Genomic DNA, 21,037 nt, shown 5'->3' with positions numbered 1-21,037 from the left:
CAAATAGATTGTGTGTATCCATATATGAATAACTATTTTGATGGAGTAAGATTGGGGAACACACCCAGGAGCTGAACACTGGTAAATATGATGACGGCGTGAAATTATTAAATAAGAACAGAACCATTTTTAGGAACTAACAAACCCATTAGACCTGACAGGCCTGTCACCTTTAACGGAAAACCCAACCATACACCATCTCAACAAATCTCTTTACTTCTTTTCTATCCATTAAATCTATCCAGTTTTGACTTGAATTATTTTTACGCTAACAACTATAATGACCTTCCCTGCCAATTTACTTCATAAATCCATGACCCTTTAAATTAAAAGAAAATATTCCAATTTATTTAATCCCCTAACTTCCTGGCTCATCTCATTTTAGTGGAGTCTTTCACTACCTTTGCCTGGATTAACTTGGTGGATTCCCTTCATGATTTTGTAGCTTTATGGTTTGACTGGGCTGTGAGGAAGTCTCCTGTACATCCTATGGGTGCGATTTTCCACCCAACCCACTGCACAGTGTGTCTTGCAGCGACAGAGGCAGCCCGCTACTGGCCGGTGGTGCGATCTTCCGGTCCTGCCGCTGTCAATGGGGTTTCCCGTTGTTTGCACCCTCTGCCACCGGGGAATGTGCGGCGGGGACTCGCTATCAGCGGAACCGGACGATCCCACTGACAGGAATGGAAAATCCTACCCTCTGTATTTGTACTGTTGGTCCACCATTTTCTCTCCTGTTAAAAGGAGCAACTTTCTGATTTAAAAAAAAAAAAAAAAAAATCTTTCTTCTATCTGAATGCCCTAATCCGAAAGTAAACCACTCAATTCCATTTTTTTGTTTCTTTTTGCTAAGTATGCAAATGGCTCAGATGTTAGAATTGATTTGAGACATGCTGCACAGTGAGATTTAGTGTACTTTATTTTGCAGTTCACATGAAGGTTTAAAAATCTCATACGTTTTGAAATCGACATCCGGAAAACTAATATCTGACTCTGAAACAGAAAAGGAAATGAAGCAATTTGTCTCTCTTTGAGGCATTGGAATATGGAAGGGCAGAGTGACTTTGATATTTTTTCCAATTATTTGACTCTTTAATGGCTCCGGTATTGATGGCAGGAAAAAAAACTCAAGTGAGGGTAGCGACATATCAAAGAAATAAAGGAAAGGCTTGCTTTTGTAAATCAGGCTGAAACATCCACTCCCTTCATGATAAGTTTATACCATGACTGCACTAGTCACAGGATACGCTGCAGCAACTCTCCAAGGACTCTTCATCAGCAACTCTTAAAACTGCAGACTCCATTGCCTAAAAGGGCAAAGTCACAGGAGCACCATTACCTCCAGGTTCCCCTCTAAGTTAGACAACATTATGACTCAGACAAATGTTGCCATTCCAACTTTTCTCACTGTGTCAAATTCCTGGAACATTGTGATAGTAACTCACTGTGTGGATTGCCAGTCATTCAAGAATGGCATCTCAAGCAATGGGCAAGAATTGCTGCCCTTGTCGGCAATGCCCACACTCGAAGAATTATTTTTTTAAAAATAGCGACTTATGTCCCAAACTGCCTTACAACCAATAGGAAATGAGGGCAGCATGGTGGTGCAGTGGTTAGCACTGCTGCCTCATGGAGCCGACGACCCAGGTTAAATCCGAGACCCGGGTCACTGTCTGTGTGGAGTTTGCACATTCTCCCCATGTCTGCGTGGGTTTCACCCCCACAACCCAAAGATGTGCAGGGTAGGTGGATTGGCCATGCTAAAGTGCCCCTTAATAGAGAAAAAAAAATTGGGTACTCCAAATTTATTTTAAAAAAACAACCACTAGGAAACGTGTATGATCACACTTGACTAGTATTTGAGGAGACTATTGTCTCATCTGTTAAAGCTACACAACTGTCAAAGGGCCATATATATTGGTTTAGTTGCCACATTGGTGACCGTACATTAAAAAGTATTTTGCAATGCAAAAAACACTAGATGTCAAAGGTCAAACCCAAAACCTGTTACCTTACGGAGCGACATGAAAAAAAGGCCAGAATAGTTGTTAGTTTATAATAATCTTTATTGTCACAAGTAGGCTTACATTAACACTGCAATGAAGTTACTGTGAAAAGTCCCTCGTCGCCACATTCTAGCGCCTGTTCGGGTACACAGAGAGAGAATTCCCAATTCACCTAACAGCACGTCTTTCGGGACATCTGGGAGGAAACCGTAGTATACTACATTGAAAACAAACACTGTAGCATTGACATAATGAATTCTGTTTTAACGTGCTAGAAACCAGATGGAGCACAATGTTAATAACCTTTGTTAAAGGGATTATCTAAATACTAATGCCTGAATCGGGGTTCAGACTACCACATTTGACCGATTTAAAAGAAAGCTCAGTCTCATTTAATACCAAACATTCAACAAGAAGGTCCTCCATTTTCTCAAGGGTATCAAGAGATGGACAATAAATGTTGGCCTTCCTAGCAACAGCTATATCTCAAGAATAATTATTATGTTACCTGCATAACATGAGCTACTGATAGGTGGTAGGAAAAACTCCCCCAAAATCTCAGTACCCTAAGAAATTCCAGACGGTGTCACACTAGGTCACACAAATCAGGTTTGATTAATTACTTAGTCCGAGTTAGCTGATCTATGTTCTGGAAGCAGTTGAGGTGCTTCACCTAGTCACAACTTCCCTCAGAGAGGGAAAGGAATAGTTAGCCACGTTCCTGATTGTGACGCTTGCTGGGAATGTGGCCTGTAACATGTATTTTTTTAAAAATTTGTTTTTATTAAAGTTTTTTTCAAACAGAATTTTTGCATAACCAATAACAGAAAAATAAAGGGAAAATATTTAACAAAGCTAGGTGGCTGTTATCATTATACAAACAGAAGATATCATTTCATGTCATTTCATTTCATTTCATTTCATATACATTAAATGAACAGCCCCCCCCCCCCCCCCCGGATTGCTGCTGCTGACATTTTAACGCTCTCCTAGAAAGTCAAGGAACAGTTGCCACCGCTGCAGAACCCCAGCAAGGACCCTCTCGAGGCAAACTTTATTTGCTCCAGGCTGAGAAATCCAGCCATGTCACTAACCCAGGTCTCCAGGCTCGGGGGGTTTCGAGTCCCTCCACATTAACAAGATCCGTCTCCGAGCTACCAGGGAGGCAAAGGCCAAAACCTCGGCCTCTTTCGCTTCCTGCACTCCCGGATCCTCTGACGCCCTAAAGATCGCTATTGTTGTACTCTGCTTCACCCGTGTGTCCAAAGTCCTGGACACAGCCCTCGCAAAGCGCTACCAGAATTCTTTAAGTGCCGGGCATGCCCAGAACATATGGACATGGTTTGCAGGACTCCCTGAACATCTGGCACAGCTGTCCTCCATCCCAAAGAACTTACTCATTCTCACATTTGTCATGTGTGCCCGATGTATCACCTTAAACTGTATTAAGCTGAGCCTGGCACATGCTGAGGTGGAATTTACCTGCCTAGGGCATCAGCCCACAGGCCCTCATCTAGCTCCTCACCCAGCTCCTCCTCCCACTTGCCCTTCAGTTCCTCCACTGGGGTTTCCTCCGCCTCCTGCAGTTCTTGGTAGATGTCCAACACCTTCCCCTCTCCTACCCAGATGCCAGACACCACCCTGTCCTGTACCCTATGAGGGGGTAGCAACGGAAATGTCCCCACCTGTTTTTTGAGAAAGTCGCGGACTTGGAGGTATCTGAAGGCTTTCCAGGGGGCTGGCTGAATTTCTCCTCCAGCGCCTTCAAGCTAGGGAAAGTCCCATCTATGAACAGGTCTCCCATCCTTCTAATGGCTGCCCTGTGCCAGCTTTGAAACCCCCCCATCTATCTTGCCCGGAATAAATCTATGATTGTTCCGTATCGGGGTCCAAACTGAGGCCCCCTCCTCCTTCCTGTGCCTTCTCCACTGACTCCAGACCCTCAGCGCCGCCATCACCACCGGGCTTGTGGTGTATCCCCCCCCCCCAATGACTGCGCTCCAAAAACAGTCTTGTTTGCCCACACAAATCCCGTGATAATCCTGTTCACCCACTTGAAGAAGGATTTGGGGATGAAGATGGGGAGGCACTGGAAAACGAACAGGAATCTGGGGAGGACTGTCATTTTCACGGTCTGCACCCTTCCCGCCAGGGAAAGCGGGAGCATGTCCCAGCTTTTAAAGTCTCCCTCCATCTGCTCTACAAGCCAAGATAGATTGAGCCTGTGTAGGGCATCCCAGTTCCTTGCCACCTGTATACCTAGGTAACGAAAGCTCCTCTCCACCATCTTGAGCGGGAGCTCTCCCAGTCTCTCCTCCTGACCCCTAGTGTGGAATACAAACAGCTCACTGTTCCCCACGTTCAACTTGTACCCTGAGAAGCTCCCAAAGCCCCCCAGGATCCGCATGCCCTCCCCCAACCCCTCTAGCAGGTCCGAAATATACAATAGCAGGTCATCTGCGTAGAGCGAAACCCGGTGCTCCCCCCCCCCCCCCCCCCCCCCCCACTCGACCAGCCCCCTCCAGTTCCTTGACGTCCTCAGCACTATGGCCAATGGCTCAATAGCCAGGGCAAATAGTAGTGGGGATAGGGGGCACCCCTGCCTCGTCCCTCGGTGCAGCCTAAAATACTCCGACCTCAGCCGGTTCGTGGATACACTTGCTACGGGGGCCTGATACAATAGCTTCCCCCACCCTATGAATCCCTCACTGAATCCAAACCTACCTAACACTTCCCACAGGTACTCCCACTCCACCCTGTCAAAGGCTTTCTCTGCATCCATTGCAGCCACTACTTCTGCGTCCCCTCCTTCTGAGGGCATCATGATAATGTTCAGGAGCCTCCTCACATTTGTGTTCAATTGCCTGCCCTTGACAAAACCCTTCTGATCCTCATCAATCACTGCCGGGACACAGTCCTCTATTCTAGTTGCCGAAATTTTAGCCAGCAGTTTGGCATCCACGTTCAGGAGCGATATCGGCCTGTAGGACCCACATTGAAGTGGATCCTTCTCCCTCTTCAAAATGAGCGGGATCAGAGCCTGCGACATCGTCGGGGGGAGGATTCCTCTCTTTGCCTCATTAAAGGTTGTTAGCAGGAGTGGGCTCAGCAGCTCCGAGAATTTCTTGTAGAATTCTTCAGGGAAGCCGTCTGGACCCAGGGCCTTGCTCGACTGCATACTTTCTAGGCCCTTAACTATCTCCTCCAACTCAATCGGGGCCCCCAGTCCCTCCACCAGATCTTTGTCCACCATTGGGAATCTCAATTGGTCCATAAATTGCTTCATCCCTTCCCCTCCCACCAGGGGCTCTGACTCGTACAGTTTACAATAAAACTGTAAAACTGTTGATCTTCTCTGGGCCCAAGGCCGTGTTACCTGCCGTATCCCTAACTCCCCCAATCTCCCTGGCCGCCTCTCTCCTGCGAAGTTGGTGCGCCAACATCCTACTTGCTTTCTCCCCATATTCATAGACTGCCCCTTTCAACTTCCTCAACTGTGCCTCCGCCTTCCCAGTGGTCAGCAGATCAAACTCCACCTGCAGTCTCCGGAACTCCTTTAGCAGCCCCTCCTTGGGGGTCTCCGCGTACTTCTGTCTACTCTGAGTATCTCTCCCACCAGCCTCTCTCTCTCCGCCCTCGCCCTCTTCTCTCTATGGGACCTAATAGAAATCAACTCCCCTCTAATAACCAGTTTGGGGCATAGACGTTCACTAACACCACCCGGACCCCCTGCAGCTTGCCACTCACCATAATGTACCTGCCCCCCCTTGTCCGCCACAGTACTCCCTGCCTCGGATGCCACCCGTTTGCTAACCAGAAATGCCACCAAACTGATCTTCGAGTCTAGCCCCAAATGGAACACCTGGCCCACCCATCCCCTCCTTAACCTCGTTTGGTCAGCGAGTTTTAAAAAATATATATTTTATTAAAGTTTTCAAACACAATTTTTCCTCCTTACAAATCAACAAAAACGGTAACACGATAACTAATAGATAACATTGTTTAAATAAAGTAGTGAACTAACAAAGTAACACGAAATAGTGCCCCCTCCCGCCCCTCCACCCCATCTAGAACAAAAACAATTTCCCCCCCCCCCCTCTTTCTGGGCTGCTGCTGCTGGCTATCTATTTTCCCCCTAACGTTCCGCTAGATAGTCGGGGAATGGTTGCCACCGTCTGGAGAACCCCTGAGCCGATCCCCTCAGCGCAAACTTCATCCGTTCCAGTTTTATGAACGCTGCCATATCGTTTATCCAGGCCTCCACGCCGGGGGGTTTCGCTTCCTTCCACATGAGTAAGATCCTTCGCCGGGCTACCAGGGACGCAAACGCCACAATATCGGCCTCTTTCGCCTCCTGCACTCCCGGCTCATCCGCTACTCCAAATATAGCTAACCCCCAGCCTGGCTTGACCCGGACCTTCACCACCTTCGAGATCACACTTGCCACTCCCCTCCAATACTCCTCCAGTGCTGGACACGCTCAAAACATATGTGTGTGGTTCGTCGGGCTTCCCCCGCACCTCCCGCACCTGTCCTCCACTCCGAAGAACCTGCTCAACCTCGCTCCCGTTATATGTGCTCTATGTAGCACCTTAAATTGGATCAGGCTAAGCCTGGCACACGAGGAAGAGGAATTTACCCTACTTAGGGCATCAGCCCACAAACCCTCCTCAATCTCCTCCCCGAGCTCTTCTTCCCATTTTCCTTTCGGCTCTTCTACCAGCTCCTCCCCCTCTTCTCTCATCTCCCGGTATATTTCGGACACTTTGCCCTCCCCCACCCACACCCCCGAAAGCACTATCCTGGATCCCCTGTGTCGGGAGCTGCGGAAATTCCCTCACCTGTTGTCTCGTGAACGCCCTCACCTGCATATACCTAAAGATATTCCCCGGAGGCAGCTCATACTTTTCCTCTAGCACTCCCAAACTCGCAACGGTCCCATCTATAAATAAGTCTCCCACTTTCCTAATTCCTGCCCGGTGCCAGCTCTGGAACCCTCCGTCCAACCTCCCTGGGGCAAACCTATGGTTGTTCCTGGTCGGGGACCACACCGAGGCTCCCAACACACCCTTCTGTCGCCTCCATTGCCCCCAGATACTTAATGTTGCCGCCACCACTGGGTTCGTGGTAAACCTTTTCGGGGAGAGCCGTAGTGGCGCCGTCACCAGTGCTTTTAAGCTTGTTCCTTTACAGGACGCCAACTCCAGCCTTTTCCACGCCGCCCCCTCTCCATCTATCATCCACTTGCGGATCATCGCCACATTGGCGGCCCAGTAATAGTTGCCCAAGTACGGCAACGCCAGTCCCCCTCTGTCCCTGCTACATTGCAGGAACCCCCTCCTTACCCTCGGGGCCTTCCCTGCCCACACAAAGCTCATGATGCTCCTATCTATTTTCTTAAAAAAGGCCTTAGTGATCAATATGGGGAGACATTGAAACACAAATAGGAACCTCGGGAGGACCATCATCTTAATCGCCTGCACTCTGCCCGCCAGTGACAGCGGCAGCATATCCCACCTTTTGAAATCCTCTTCCATTTGCTCCACCAGCCGAGTCAGATTGAGTTTGTGTAAGGTTCCCCAGCTCCTGGCTATCTGAATCCCCAGATATCGGAAGTTTCTTTCCACTCTCCTTAGCGGCAGGCCATCTATCCCTATACTCTGGTCCCCAGGGTGTATTACGAAAAGCTCACTCTTCCCCATGTTAAGCCTATATCCCGAGAAATCTCCAAACTCCCTCAATATCTGCATAACCTCTGTCATCCCCCCCACTGGATCCGCCACATACAGCAGTAGGTCATCTGCGTAGAGTGACACTCGGTGTTCCTCTCCCCCTCTAACCACCCCTCTCCATTTCCTGGAGTCTCTCAGCGCTATGGCCAGTGGTTCAATTGCCAGCGCGAACAGTAATGGGGACAGGGGGCATCCCTGTCTTGTTCCCCTATGTAACCGAAAATACTCCGATCTTTGCCTATATGTGACTACACTTGCCATTGGGGCCCCATAGAGGAGTTTAACCCAGCTGACAAACCCCTCCCCGAACCCAAACCTCCTCAGCACCTCCCATAAATACTCCCACTCTACCCTATCGAATGCCTTCTCTGCATCCATTGCCGCCACTATCTCTGCCTCCCCCTCTACTGGGGGCATCATTATCACCCCCAATAGCCGTCGCACGTTGACATTCAATTGTCTCCCCTTTACGAACCCTGTCTGATCTTCATGCACCACCCCCGGGACACAATCCTCTATCCTCATTGTCAGCACTTTTGCCAACAACTTGGCGTCCACATTCAGGAGCGAGATAGGCCTATAAGACCCGCATTGCAGCGGATCTTTATCTCGCTTCAGGATTAGTGATATCGTCGCCTCCGACATTGTCGGGGGTAGAGTCCCCCCTTCTCTGGCCTCGTTAAAGGTTCTTGCCAGCAGCGGGGCCAACAAGTGCACGTATTTCCTGTAAAATTCCACCGGGAATCCGTCAGGTCCCGGGGCCTTCCCTGCCTGCATGTTCCCCAGCCCTTTGGTCACCTCGTCCACCCCAATTGGCGCCCCCAGGCCTGCCACCTCCTGCTCCTCCACCCTCGGGAACCTTAGTTGGTCCAGAAACTGCTGCATCCCCTCTTTTCCCTCCGGGGGTTGGGACCTATATAACCTCTCATAAAAGGTCTTAAACACTTCATTTACCTTCCCTGCTCTCCGCACTGTAGTTCCCGTTTCATCCCTAACTCTCCCTATTTCCCTCGCCGCTGTCCTCTTACGAAGCTGGTGGGCCAACAGGCGACTCGCCTTTTCCCCATATTCATATCCCATCCCCTGTGCCTTCCTCCACTGTGCCTCTGCCTTCCCTGTGGTCAGCAGGTCAAACTTTCGTCTGGAGTCTTTGCCTCTCCCTATATAGTCCTTCGTCTGGGGCCTCCGCATATCTTTTATCCACACTCAAAATCTCCCCCAGTAATCTTTCCCTCTCTTTGGCCTCTGTTTTCCCCTTGTGAGCCCTGATGGAGATCAACTCTCCTCTGACCACCGCCTTCAGCGCTTCCCATACTACCCCCACTCGGACCTCCCCATCATCATTGGCCTCCAGGTACCTTTCGATATATCCCCGCACCCTTCCGCAGACTCCCTCATCCGCCAATAATCCCACATCCAGTCGCCAGAGTGGGCGCTGTTCCCCCGCCTCTCCTAGTTCCAGATCCACTCAATGTGGGGCATGGTCTGAAACAGCTATGGCCGAGTACTCCGTTCCTTCCACCCTCAAAATCAGTGACCTTCCCAAAACGAAGAAATCATAAGTATACCTTATGGACATGGGAGAAAAAGGAGAACTCTTTGGCCAACGGCCTAGCAAATCTCCACGGATCCACTCCCCCCCCCCCCCCCCCCCCCCCCATTTGGTCCATAAACCCCCTAAGCACCTTGGCCGCTGCCGGCCTTCTTCCGGTCCTGGATTGGTCAGCGAGTTTTAAGTGCGTCTCCTGTAGCATGGCCACGTCCACCTTTAATCCCTTTAAGTGCGAGAACACGCGGGCCCTCACATTCCACGTGATCAGCCTGGACGGGGGGTTGACCACGTCCCCGTCCCTCTCCCTCCCTGCCGACTAGCCATCTCCCTTTTTCAGCCAGCCACGTACCCGCGCCCCCCGCTCGCTCCAGCCCTCCCGCCGGAGGCCCCCCAACCCGACTCTCCATCCGTACCCAAAAGTTGGCTCGCCTTCAGTCAGCAAAGCAGTGCCCCATTTCCCCCCCCCCCCCAACTTCCCAATCACCATGCCAAGCACCCGCTTAGCACTGATTTCCCACCCATTACGCTTCAGTAAGTCAGCTGACCCATGCTGACCCTGGCCGCTCCCGCCTCTATCCCCAATCTTACTGTTGTCTCCTCCTTCGGGCCCCCAACCCCCCCTCCCCCACAGGGTAAGAGAGCGAGAGCCATCCACATTCTTCCCATGAAACGAGAAACACAACCCGGGCGTTACCCTGCCCCCTGAAAAAAACAAAAAAGAAAAGCGAACAGCTTAAATTCTACTACCAATCTTACTTCAGGCCAACACCCGGTTACACACCTCCACCAGGGCGTTTCACCCACGTGCAGCTGTCCTTTAGTTCGAGTCCAGCTTTTCATGCTTAATAAATGTCCACGCCACGTCTGGCGTATCGAAGTAGTGGTGCCTGTCCTGGTATGTTACCCAAAGCCTCGCCTGATGCAGCAGCCCGAACTTCACCCCTTTGTTGTGGAGGACCACCTTAGCCCGGTTGAATCCCGCACGCCTCTTAGCCAATTCAGCTCCCAGATCCTGGTATATACAAATCTCGCAGTTCTCCCACTTACTGCTCCGCTCCTTCATTGCCCAACGCAAGACACGCTCTCTGTCTGTGAAGCGGTGGAACCTTATCACCATCGCCCTCAGTGGTTCGTTCGCCCTAGGCTTCCTCGCGAGGACTCTGTGCGCCCAGTTCCAAGGGCCGCGGGAAGGCCCCCGCGCCCATCAACGTCACCAACATACGTGCTCGCGACCGCCCCCTCCGCACCTTCAGGGAGGCCCAGAATCCGCAGGTTTTGACTCCTAGACCAATATTCGAAGTCATCCAGTCTCTCCTGCCATCTCTTGTGCAGGGCCTCATGCGCCCCCACCCTGACTGCCAGGCCCAGGATCTCATTCTCGTTTTCAAATACCTTTCTCTCCACCTCTTTCATCGCCTGCTCCTGCACCTTCTGACCCTCCACCGTCTTTTCCATGGAGGCCTTCATAGGGGCCAGCATCTCCATCTTCAGCTCTGCGAAGCAGCTTCTCAGGAATCTTGCTGCTCTCTCGACCACTGGGCCCACGCTGCTTGGTCCGTGCCGGCCGCCATTTTGTCTTCCCGGACCTGTTCCGCTCACTTCCCCGCAATCGCTTTCTGGACGGCCCCACTCCTGGTTCCCTCCATGCAGCAGTGAGGGGAACCTCTCCAGCGTCTCTTGTCACGCCGGGAATCACCGCCGAAGTGCCGCTACTGCTCCGTTAAAGGGCCCAAATGTCCGATCTCGGCGGGAGGTGCCGTGTGCGCGACCTATTCGGACATGGCTGCTACCGGCGCCTGTAACATGTATGATGGAGCAGTCAAGTAACATTTTATAGCAGTGGTGGTCAACCTGCGGCCCAGTGCCCACCTGGGTTCTGAGTGCGTTGCCCACGCACAGAATTGCCTCATTCCACTAGTTTCTAAGTAGCTTTTTTCCTACCAGCATAACTGAAGTGATATGCATGTAAAGCAAGGGCAGTGAATTGAGGTGTGAAGCTGATTGCTCACAACATTGACTGTGAGAACCGTGTGCTTCCTCTGCGTCCAATCAAGTGTAAATATTTATTTTGTTTTTACAATTTAAAGTTTGATGGCAGTTCTATTATATGAATGATTAAGCATTTCTATCACTAGTTATGAAATATTTAGCGTGTATCAAATGTATTCAATCGGGTCACCGTTAGTGAACAAGTCTGATTTCAACCTTGAGGCCCACTGAGATGAAGGAGGGCTACTGATGCGGCCCACTCACCAGCCTAGGTTGCCCATCACTACTTTATAAGCTCCAGTGTGAATGGTGTCCATATGGACAATGTGAATGATGCCAAGATATTCTGCCAGAGCAGGACAATATGCATAGAGGATAGCCAGTATGTCTGGAATGATACCCCAACAAGGTAGTTCTGTCTTCAGGAGAAGAGAACAGGAAACCTGTATTTACTAATCATTTATACACCAATATAAACAGGGATTTGAACAGGAAATGTCTGTGGGGTCAGAGCCGCTCCAATCCAATCCCCGGAGCCATCATTGCATGTGTAATACCTTTTCAGACGATAGTTATTTCTCTAACCATTGTTAAGCAGATGTTTTATCTAACCACATCTAGGGGTTTGGTGAAAGTTCATCGCTTGACGTTTTCCTTTCAGCCTCCCACTCCAGAAGAGGATTACCCAGAATTCACTGAGGAGAGCCCTCTGGAATACTTGGGGCCTGGGCGGCAGCCCTCGCCCTGGTCACAGGATGGGCAAAGTGAGCCCCAGTCACCAATGGACTCGCCATTGTACCAACCGATAGGTCCACAGACTCCCCCTGGCTGGTCCTACGAGACAGACCAAGATGGACAACTGCTTTACATCAGTGAAGTTACTCAAGAAAAAGTAAGAATCATTTTCCTGTCCTTCTGTGGTTGTAGTGAACCATATACCATATGAAATTGGTCACTTTCCAATTCTAAAGGTTTTTATTTCCCAGAGACTAGGCCCAGAAATGACACCATGGGAGACCAGCGCAGCAACACTTCATGCAATCACATTCCTTCCTTTGCTATCTTAATTGACCCATTTAAAATAAATGGCTCTGCACATCTGTTCAGCCAGTAGAGGAAGGAATCTGAAATTATTGCTGACAATTTCAAGTACTGTGCCTGTTAGCAGTATTAATGGTCAAAGAATGCAAGTCATTTACCCACCTATCTCAAGGTTACTGCTGACCTCCTCCTGGGGTTACATTGGGCTGGATTCTCCATTTGGGAGACCGTCCTCCTGCTGAGTAGAATCATTCCTGATCAGTGCTGGCGCTGAGAGTGGCGGCCAGGAGCGAATAACTCTCCTTAGCAATGCTAATTTACGCAGGGCGGGTAGATCCTGGGATTCAGTCCCGAACCCCACTATTGGGCTGCCATTTTGAATGGGCAGCCCGATACCGAGGTCCGGTGGCTGACCCCCCCCCCCCCACCTCCCCACCCCAGAACAAAAATCCTACCATCCCCTGCCTCCACAGCACATATACCTGAGGGTGACCCAGCCCCAACCAGGCACCCATCAGAGATGCCCCCCCCCCTCAGGCACCCCCACCAGACCCCTCTACCAGACATCCCGTAAAGACCCCCAACAGAAACCCCACTACCAAACCCCCATATCTGGACCCTCATCAGACTCCTCCATATCAGACCCCACCATCAGAGATCCTACAATCAAACCTCCTCCCATCAGATCCCTCTCAGAACCCCATCAGAAACCCTCCCCATATCGAAACCCTTATGTTAGTGACCCTCCCCATGGCAGTGACCCTCCCCATGGCAGTGACCCTGCCCATGGCAGTGACCCGGTACCGATCCTGTTTTTTGCCCAACGCGCAATCTTATTTTTGCGCAATGCGCGATTCTCTGCGGCATCTGGAACGCCGCTATCGGCAGCGTGCAGCGGAGAACCCACCTCTTTGACTGATTGGTCAGATCCACCCTCCACCCATGGTACTTTCCCACTAATCTACTGTAGGCAATTTCCCAGTAATGTACTGTAGGTAATTTCTGAATAAGCTTTTAATAATGAGGCTTCTTTGTTGAGCTTCTTAAGAGACTGTCTATATCTGTAGTGATTTGAATGTAAATTTTACAAATTCATGCTTCTGTTATGTATTGTCAGCAGCTCGAAACTTTGCTGTCGAAATACACATTTGTAAAATGTACCCTTGTGTTAATGGGTCATTAACTACAGAGAACAAATATTACACCCTAATTTTAAATGTCAGCAGAGAACGGCAAGGTCAGCTCAGTCCTGGCTCACATCATCATAGAATCATAAAGGAGTTACAGCACAGAAGGAGGCCATTTGGCCAGTTTTATGTCTGTGCTAGCTCTTTGCAAGGTCAACTCAGCTAATCCCACTCCCCTGGCCTTTCCTCATTGGTCTACAAATGTTTCATCTTCAGGTGCTTATCCAAATCCCTTTTGAAAACCACAATTGAATCTGCTTCCACCACACTCGGGCAGCGCATTCCAGATCCTAACCACTTGCTTTGTAAGAAAGGCTTTTCCTCCTGTCGCCATTCGTTCTATTGGCAAGCACCTTTAATTGATCTCCTTTGATTCTCGGCCCTTCGGCCAATGGGAATAATTCTAATTTACTCTGTCCCGACCCTTCATGATTTTGAATACTTCTATCAAGTCTCCTTTGGACCTTCTCTGAGGGGAACAATTCCAACTTCTCCAGTCGATTCACATAACTGAAGTCCCTCATACCTAGAATCATTCTTGTAAGTTATTCCTGTACTCTTTCTAAAATCTTCACATCCTTTTGAAAGTGCAGTGTCTAAAATTGAGCACCATATTCTATCTGATGCTAAATCAGTTTTTTGTCAGGATCATCCCTGCTCCCTTGCTTTTGTAATCCTTGCCTCCATTTATAAAGCCCAGAATCCCAGATGAAGTTTCCAGCACTTTCGTAACCTGCCACCGTCAAAAATTTTGGGCATATATACCCGACTTCAAAATTGTGCCTATAAATCAAACACTGATTAATGAACCCTTGCATATATGTTTAAATATACATGTGAGGTGTATTGATTTAAAAGCGTGCAGAACCAGTAACGTAACTTGGTGCTGCCACTGCACAGATTCCGAGAGCTGTATTGCTGTCAAGTTGTACTTGGACTCGGACCTCAGCATTTATAATAGCCTGGGAGCTGCTCAGTGGCTCAGTTCACTTTTCCTTATCAATCCAGAATCTTGGAATTTGTGCTTTTGATTTAATAGTAATTCAAGCAATGGCTTTAGTTGTTAATTCTCCAACAGAACTGCTGCCTATTTTTTTTACTAAGGAAGTGATAGTATGCGACCTTGATTTGTGTTGTGTTATTGCCCTCAGTGGATAAGGCACATTGACTCCAATGGCAAGTTCTATTACTATAATCCAGATGGAGACAAATCCGAGTGGGAACTTCCACAGGTAAGAAATCAACCAAAATATTGGAAGTTGATTGAATACTGCCATCCTTAAAGAGATAGGATGCTTGTTATGACCACTGACTATGGCACCTAAAAATTAAACTTCTCAAATCATCCTTTTCAGAGAAGAATGAATCAAAGCAGTTCACAGTCAATCAATTAGTGTTGAAGTGTGTACTATGTATTTATGTGTTCAGTGGTAGCTGCTGGGTCAATGTGCAGGATTCAAATTCCATTCCAGACAGTCTGACCAAATTCAAACTCTGGTTGACATCCACAAGGGACTTAGATTCGATGAGTCTGAGTGGTCCTCATTGTAAGGGTTGTGGGAGCGCATAAGCATTTCCTGCCGTTTAGGGCTAGCCACTCTACGGGCTGGTATGAAGGTGGCTACAGCTATTGAAGGAACATTTCTATCAAAGCCAGATTATTAATCAGCCTGAGGAGCCTACCTATACGCCACACTGTTCACTCAAGGGGAAGTGCGTGAAGATGGGAAAACAACAGTAGTGGCATGTTTATCGAGGTGATGACATTCACATTCACGACAGACATGCAGTTGGTGTCCTGGAGTATCAGTGCCCATTCGTGGGAGACGAAGGGTGGGATTTTACAGCCCTTCCCACCAGCGGGATCGTCTGGCCCTACCGAAGGTGACCCCCCTGTGGAGGGCTCCCCAGTGGTATGGCTGGTGAGGAATATAAAGAGTGGTAGACTTCGGAAGATCCCACTGGTGGCCAATGGATCTCAATTGGTCCAAGTGCAGCTGTGGTGCCCCACACTTCCATGCTGCCAGTAAAATACTCGTAGACGGGGATAGATGACAAGAATGAGATAGAGCAGCACGGTGGTACAGTGATTAGCACTTCAGCCTCACAGCACCAGGGACCTAGGTTCAATTCCAACCTTGTGTGACTACCTGTCTGGAATTTGCACATTCTCCCTGTGTCTGCATGAGTTTTCTCGGGGTGCTCTGGTTTCCTCCCACAGTCCAAAGATGTGCAGGTTAGGTGGATTGGCCATTCTAAATTGTTCCTTAGTTGCCAACGGTTAGGTGCGGTTAATGGATTGAGAATGAGACAGGGGAGTGGGCCTGGGTCGGGTACTCTTTCAGAGGGTCGGTGTAGACTCAATGGGCCAAATGGCCTCCTTGTTCCCTGTAGGGATTCTATGATATTTTGGCATCGCTGATTCAATCCAGTCCTCTTTGGCACTTCTTTCTCCCTTTTGTCAGATTTTGTATCTCATGTCGGTCTCATTAACATTGATTGGTTTGTAACCAGAGTCATTGTTGTATTTTGAGAATTGTTGATGTGTTGTGGTTTTAATCCTTTGTGGTTGTTATGGTGGCCACTGTGGATCATCAATAGATCACCCGTGGGCTTTGTGAAATATGAATTCCCCTATTAAGCGGGCGGTGACTTGCCCAATAAGAAATGTATGGTGGGAGCTTAAAATTGGGTGTTCCAACCTGGACTGCCATCTCCTAGGTCCCCGGGCTTGGACGCATGTGTTGTACGAAGGGGAACTGCCCTTTCTATTACTGCAACAAAATCAGTTTGTCATCAGAAGACTGGCCTTGGCGAAGTTATTACAGTTAATGTTTTTTTATAAGTGTTATGAAAATCTCTCCTGTTCTCTCCCCCTTCCTCTTGCCAAGACAGTAACTTCTTATTAGAGCACCATTCCAAAGGTGTTACTCATCCTCCAGCACAACATCTATTTGGGAATATAGACAATACAGCCCCATTCCCCACTGCCCAATGAAGCTGGCAGAAGGTGGACACAATAAAAATGAGGGTAGTCACTTACCCTCTTTGACCCCACTGCCTTCCTCCCTTGTGTTGAAGTTCACCAGTTACAATGAGCAGGTGAGCATGACACCTGCAGGAAGGTGGAGTTCTTCTTTGAAGATTCAGATTGGATTGCAATGATGGAATTTGGATCTGACTGCAATTTTATTCAGATACAGGAGTGGGGGAGCGGTGACGGTTTCATGGGGAGAATCATGGTCCAGAGGAGGCCCAGCCAGAAAAATTGTAATGGTTAATCCAAGGCTTCCATTTTGAGCCAGGAGAAGCAGTTCTGGTCCTTACAAGGAAACCTTGACCCTCACTGGTACCAGTCAACCCCAGTTGTGTCTTTTGGGTCTCTGGTTGCATTTCCTGTCACCAAATGACCACTAGTGGAATTGGCTGTGCTGAGTTGGGACTCTGGAAAGATTGAGGCCCAGCTGTTAAGAACAGCCAAATGTTCACCCCCCTGGACTCCCTGGATTTGCTGATTCACTTCAGTGTTCATATGCATCATCCATCAACCTATTGTCTCTTGTAACCGGGGTTGCACCTTTTCTTGCCAAATGAGGACGGTATATCTGCCCCTTTTGAGAAATTAGTGTTTTCTGTCTACTCTGACGATATCCCTGTGTAATGTGTAACATGTACAACTCTTTAGGCTATTTGTCCCTGTTGGTCCAAGACAAATAATTGATGTTTTCACCCCTCCTCCAGTACGGAACTCCCTCTAATCGACTTAGTGCAGGGAATGGAGTGGACCAAGAAGGAGATTTTGTTTTCTCAAACTGGCGTCATGGCCACTCACTGAAACCAATTCCACCTTTGCGTTTGGATATTGAGGAGAAGGTGAGTAAAGTGATGAACCTCAACATAGAGATTTGCAAGTTTTTAGCCTAAGGAACCCTTATTGACCTGGGCTGGGTGGTTTTGTTGGGTTAGTTGCTGACCTTTCACCTGCCCCCAAAGGTCCGAAGTAACTGAAGATATTTGATAAGGGGGAGTGGGTTCAACTTTAAACTAATGTTTAGCTATTGACAGTCCTGTCCCCAGGATGTGTGCTTACCATTTTTACTTAGTGAAGGCAGTAAGGGTGCTTTGTGTTAGAGTCAAACAGGGGTAAAGTTGAATGATTGGTGGAATATTCTCTTTGAACCTGATACATTTGACCTGGGATTAGACAGTTTAAAGTTACCAATTACCCAGCATGATTATTCACACTATGATGAACATAAACACATGGGTTCGTTAAAATATCTTGACTACATTCTCTAACTCTGGAATATAACACAAACTCTGGAATAAGCCAAGTCTGAGTGTGTAGAACGATAGTGCATTTTTCTTCACGTTTATAAGAAATGGAACCAGGAGCAGGCCATTCAGCCCATCGAGCTTGCTTCACCAATCGATATGATCATGGCTGATCTAACTGTGTTCTTGGGCAGGATTCTCTGGTCACTGGGGTGGAAGAATCCAGACCTTTAACTCCACTTTCCCACATACCCTCTGCCCTTAACTCCCTCCTTGATCAAGAATCTGCCTGTCACAGCCTTGAATATATTCAATGACCTGGCCTTCATTGCTCTCTGAGTAAGAGAACTCCAAACAGTAAGAGAAGAAATTCCTCCTGATCGCCATCTTAAATGGGAGATCCCTGGTTCGAGGTTCACCCATGAAAGGAAACACCTACCCAGCAATCCAGCCTTTCAAACCTTTTGTAGGCTGCAAATGAATCCGAACCAAGTTGGTAAAAAGAAAACTTGGTTTATTGGAATGCACTTATATTCGCAATATACGTCAGGTCCCAGCTGGGTCCGCTCTTTCGGTTCCATACCTGGCCACCTTTATACAGATCTTAACCATGAATGACTTAGGCCTGCTTGCCTCCTTAGCGGAGGTCTCGTATTCAGCGAGACTCACGGGAGGCTGATTGCTCCAACCCCATAGGTCTTGTGCAGGTTCTAACAAACCTCCTTGAATCTTACATGTTTCAATAAGGTCACCTCATTCTTCTGAACTCCACTGAGTATTGGCATTTTCCCAATGGCAGAGGCCAGATGAACTGGCCTTCAATTTTCTGCTTTCTTCCTCCTTTCTTGAATAACGCTGTTACATTTGCAGTTTTCCCATCCTGCGGGTGTTTCCAGAATCTAGGAAATTTTGAAAGATTAGAACCAATGCACACGGTTGTGCTGCACTCATTTAAGCTGCTCGGATGCAGGCTATCAGCTTCAGGGCACCTGGCAGCCTTCAGGTGGAATTTAACATCCCCTCACGCTGGTGGGATTTTCTTCTCCTGCCAAGGTCAATGGTCTTTCGAACGGCAATCACATTGATCTAACTGTGTTCTTGGGCAGGATTCTCTGGTCACCGGGGTGGAAGAATCCAGAATTTGACGAGCTGTCAAATTCCACCCTTAGCCCCATTAGCTTTCCTGGGGCACGATTTTAATAAATGGGAACAAAGTCCCATTGCAAGCGCATTTAGTCATGTGTTTCCCAGCATTCGCTGTGCCAAGAAACACATTGCCATAAAACACCACCCATGTTAGATAAGGGGCCCCAGCAAGGACTGCGTGCCCGAGGCTGCACATGGCCCCGTTTTGTGCACTGAAGATCTCCGCTCTCCGGAACTCCTCAGAATGCAAGTGCCAGGGTGCCTAGGTACAACAGCAGTGCCAGGGTACCAACCTGCACAAAGGGCATGCGCCTGGGGGTCCTCCGATCTCCTGGGAGACGCCCACGCGTGCCATTTCATCTGGTCCCCGTTTGTGGAGAAGAGTACTGAACGGCGCTCACCCAAGGTCTTCGAGGTGAGGGAGATTGAACCCAAGCCTTGGGTAACTCGGGAATCTGTTCTAATATGCAGATTTGCTAAAAAGTGATCCCACCCACAATGGGCAGGATTTACATTGCAACGTCTCATGAGATTGCATTGGATCTCGCGAGGTGTTGCGAGCCAAATAGATTCCAGGAGCACGCTGCACGGCGGTGAGCTGATGTTTGGACATAGCGTGGCTGTTCAATCGTGCCCCTAGTGTTTTTTTCTCTCGTGATCGTGTTTGTTTTAAATTCCTCCCTCCCTTTTGCTTCTTGATTTTCTACCATTCTTGGAAAGCTTTTTGTGTGTTCTGCTGTGAAGACTGACACAAGTATTTGTTCAAAGTTTCCGCCATTCCCTTGTTTATCTCAACCTCAACACTTTAAGTTATTTCCTCCCTTTTTATCTACTTGTCAAAGCTTTTACTGTCTGTTTTATGTTCTTACTGGCTTTCTCACATCCTCCAGTTTTTTCTCCATTGTTATTCTATCAGTCATCCCTTGCTGGTTTCTAAACCTTTCTCAAACTTCTGGGCTGCCACTAGTATTTGCAGCTTTGTTTCAATTCGATGGCATCCTCCGCTCCTTTTGTTAACCGCAGATGTTGGAACGAGGACAGCTCGTCCTTTTTCCGACAAGCTCTTGGAAAAGGATGCCAATGGTTATCCTCTGACATAATTGGGGAAGAGGCTTGTGGCCTGCTTTTGATTCATGTCACCAGTTCCTTAATAAAATTGGAGTTTATGCTCCCTTCGCAAACCATGAGCAGTTTTGCAGTTTGACAACTATTTTACCACACTGTACTTTCATTGAAAATGACTGGTGCTGCTGGTCACGGGCCAGTCTCAGCCATGTTTCAAATGAACGTTTGCTAGCGTGTAAATCTGGTTTTTCTTTTCGCACTACCTCAGCATTGCTTTACCTCAGCAATATCGTCGAGCAGCAGGCTCACTGCACCAGTGAGATCACCATGTTTACTGCGTGTTCTGAGTTGCAGACTGCTATTTGTCAATGTATTTTGTCGATTATTCTTTTTGTCTACTATGTATGCACTGGGTATGGTCCCTTGGCCGCAGAAAAATACTTTCCACTGCACTTTAGTACATGTGACAATAAACCAATCAATCAATCAATCAATCTTCCTCAGCGACCTAGGGTGAGGCAGGCCAAGCTCACTTTATAATTATCAAGCGTAAGAAAGATTTCATCGTTCTGGCAGTGTTCACCAGTCCACCCAATAATTGACCTTCCCTGCATTCAACAGGATGCACCAACATGCAGAGAACTAACTAGCGTCACAGCAGCTTGGGCCCTACCAACCCCATCCATAGAGACCCTCAAGAACCCCCATAACTCGCCACATGGCTCAATAAAACCATTTATAGATACAAATCACACATCTCCAACTGCATAACACTGATGAAACTTTATGGAAAGTGTGGGCATTAAGTGGGCTTTAATTGTGGCAGGGCAGGAAGGCCATTCATGAGGGTTCCCACTAAGAATTTCATTAGGGCAGTGGAGTCCCCACTCGCCACCCTTCTGCCTGATTAAATATAGTCCCCACCAACAAGCACCCAACGGGAGCGGAGGACATTCATTTCTGCCATTGGTTACTTGCCTCATCCTGCCGCTGCTATTCAGCCAGCATCAAACACTGGGCAGGAATTCCTTTAAAGCAAATCTT

The 21,037-nt window shown here is 48.4% G+C and overlaps 1 protein-coding gene across 4 annotated transcripts in view; it reads left to right on the top strand.

Annotated features, from left to right (window-relative positions):
* LOC140398388 (rho GTPase-activating protein 27-like) overlaps nucleotides 1-21,037 on the top strand; it is a 394,188-nt gene that overhangs the window by 299,353 nt on the left and 73,798 nt on the right. For all 4 annotated transcript variants that reach the window (XM_072487020.1, XM_072487021.1, XM_072487023.1 and 1 more), the window contains 3 exons: nucleotides 11,941-12,171; nucleotides 14,659-14,739; nucleotides 17,249-17,380. In XM_072487020.1, the coding sequence (XP_072343121.1) occupies nucleotides 11,941-12,171; nucleotides 14,659-14,739; nucleotides 17,249-17,380 (444 nt within the window). The remainder of the gene's footprint in view (nucleotides 1-11,940; nucleotides 12,172-14,658; nucleotides 14,740-17,248; nucleotides 17,381-21,037) is intronic.

This window comes from Scyliorhinus torazame, chromosome 21 (genome assembly GCF_047496885.1).
Source record: "Scyliorhinus torazame isolate Kashiwa2021f chromosome 21, sScyTor2.1, whole genome shotgun sequence".
Taxonomy (NCBI): domain Eukaryota; kingdom Metazoa; phylum Chordata; class Chondrichthyes; order Carcharhiniformes; family Scyliorhinidae; genus Scyliorhinus; species Scyliorhinus torazame.
Note: the sequence above shows the minus strand (reverse complement) of the source record. Positions and strands in the feature narration are given on the sequence as shown.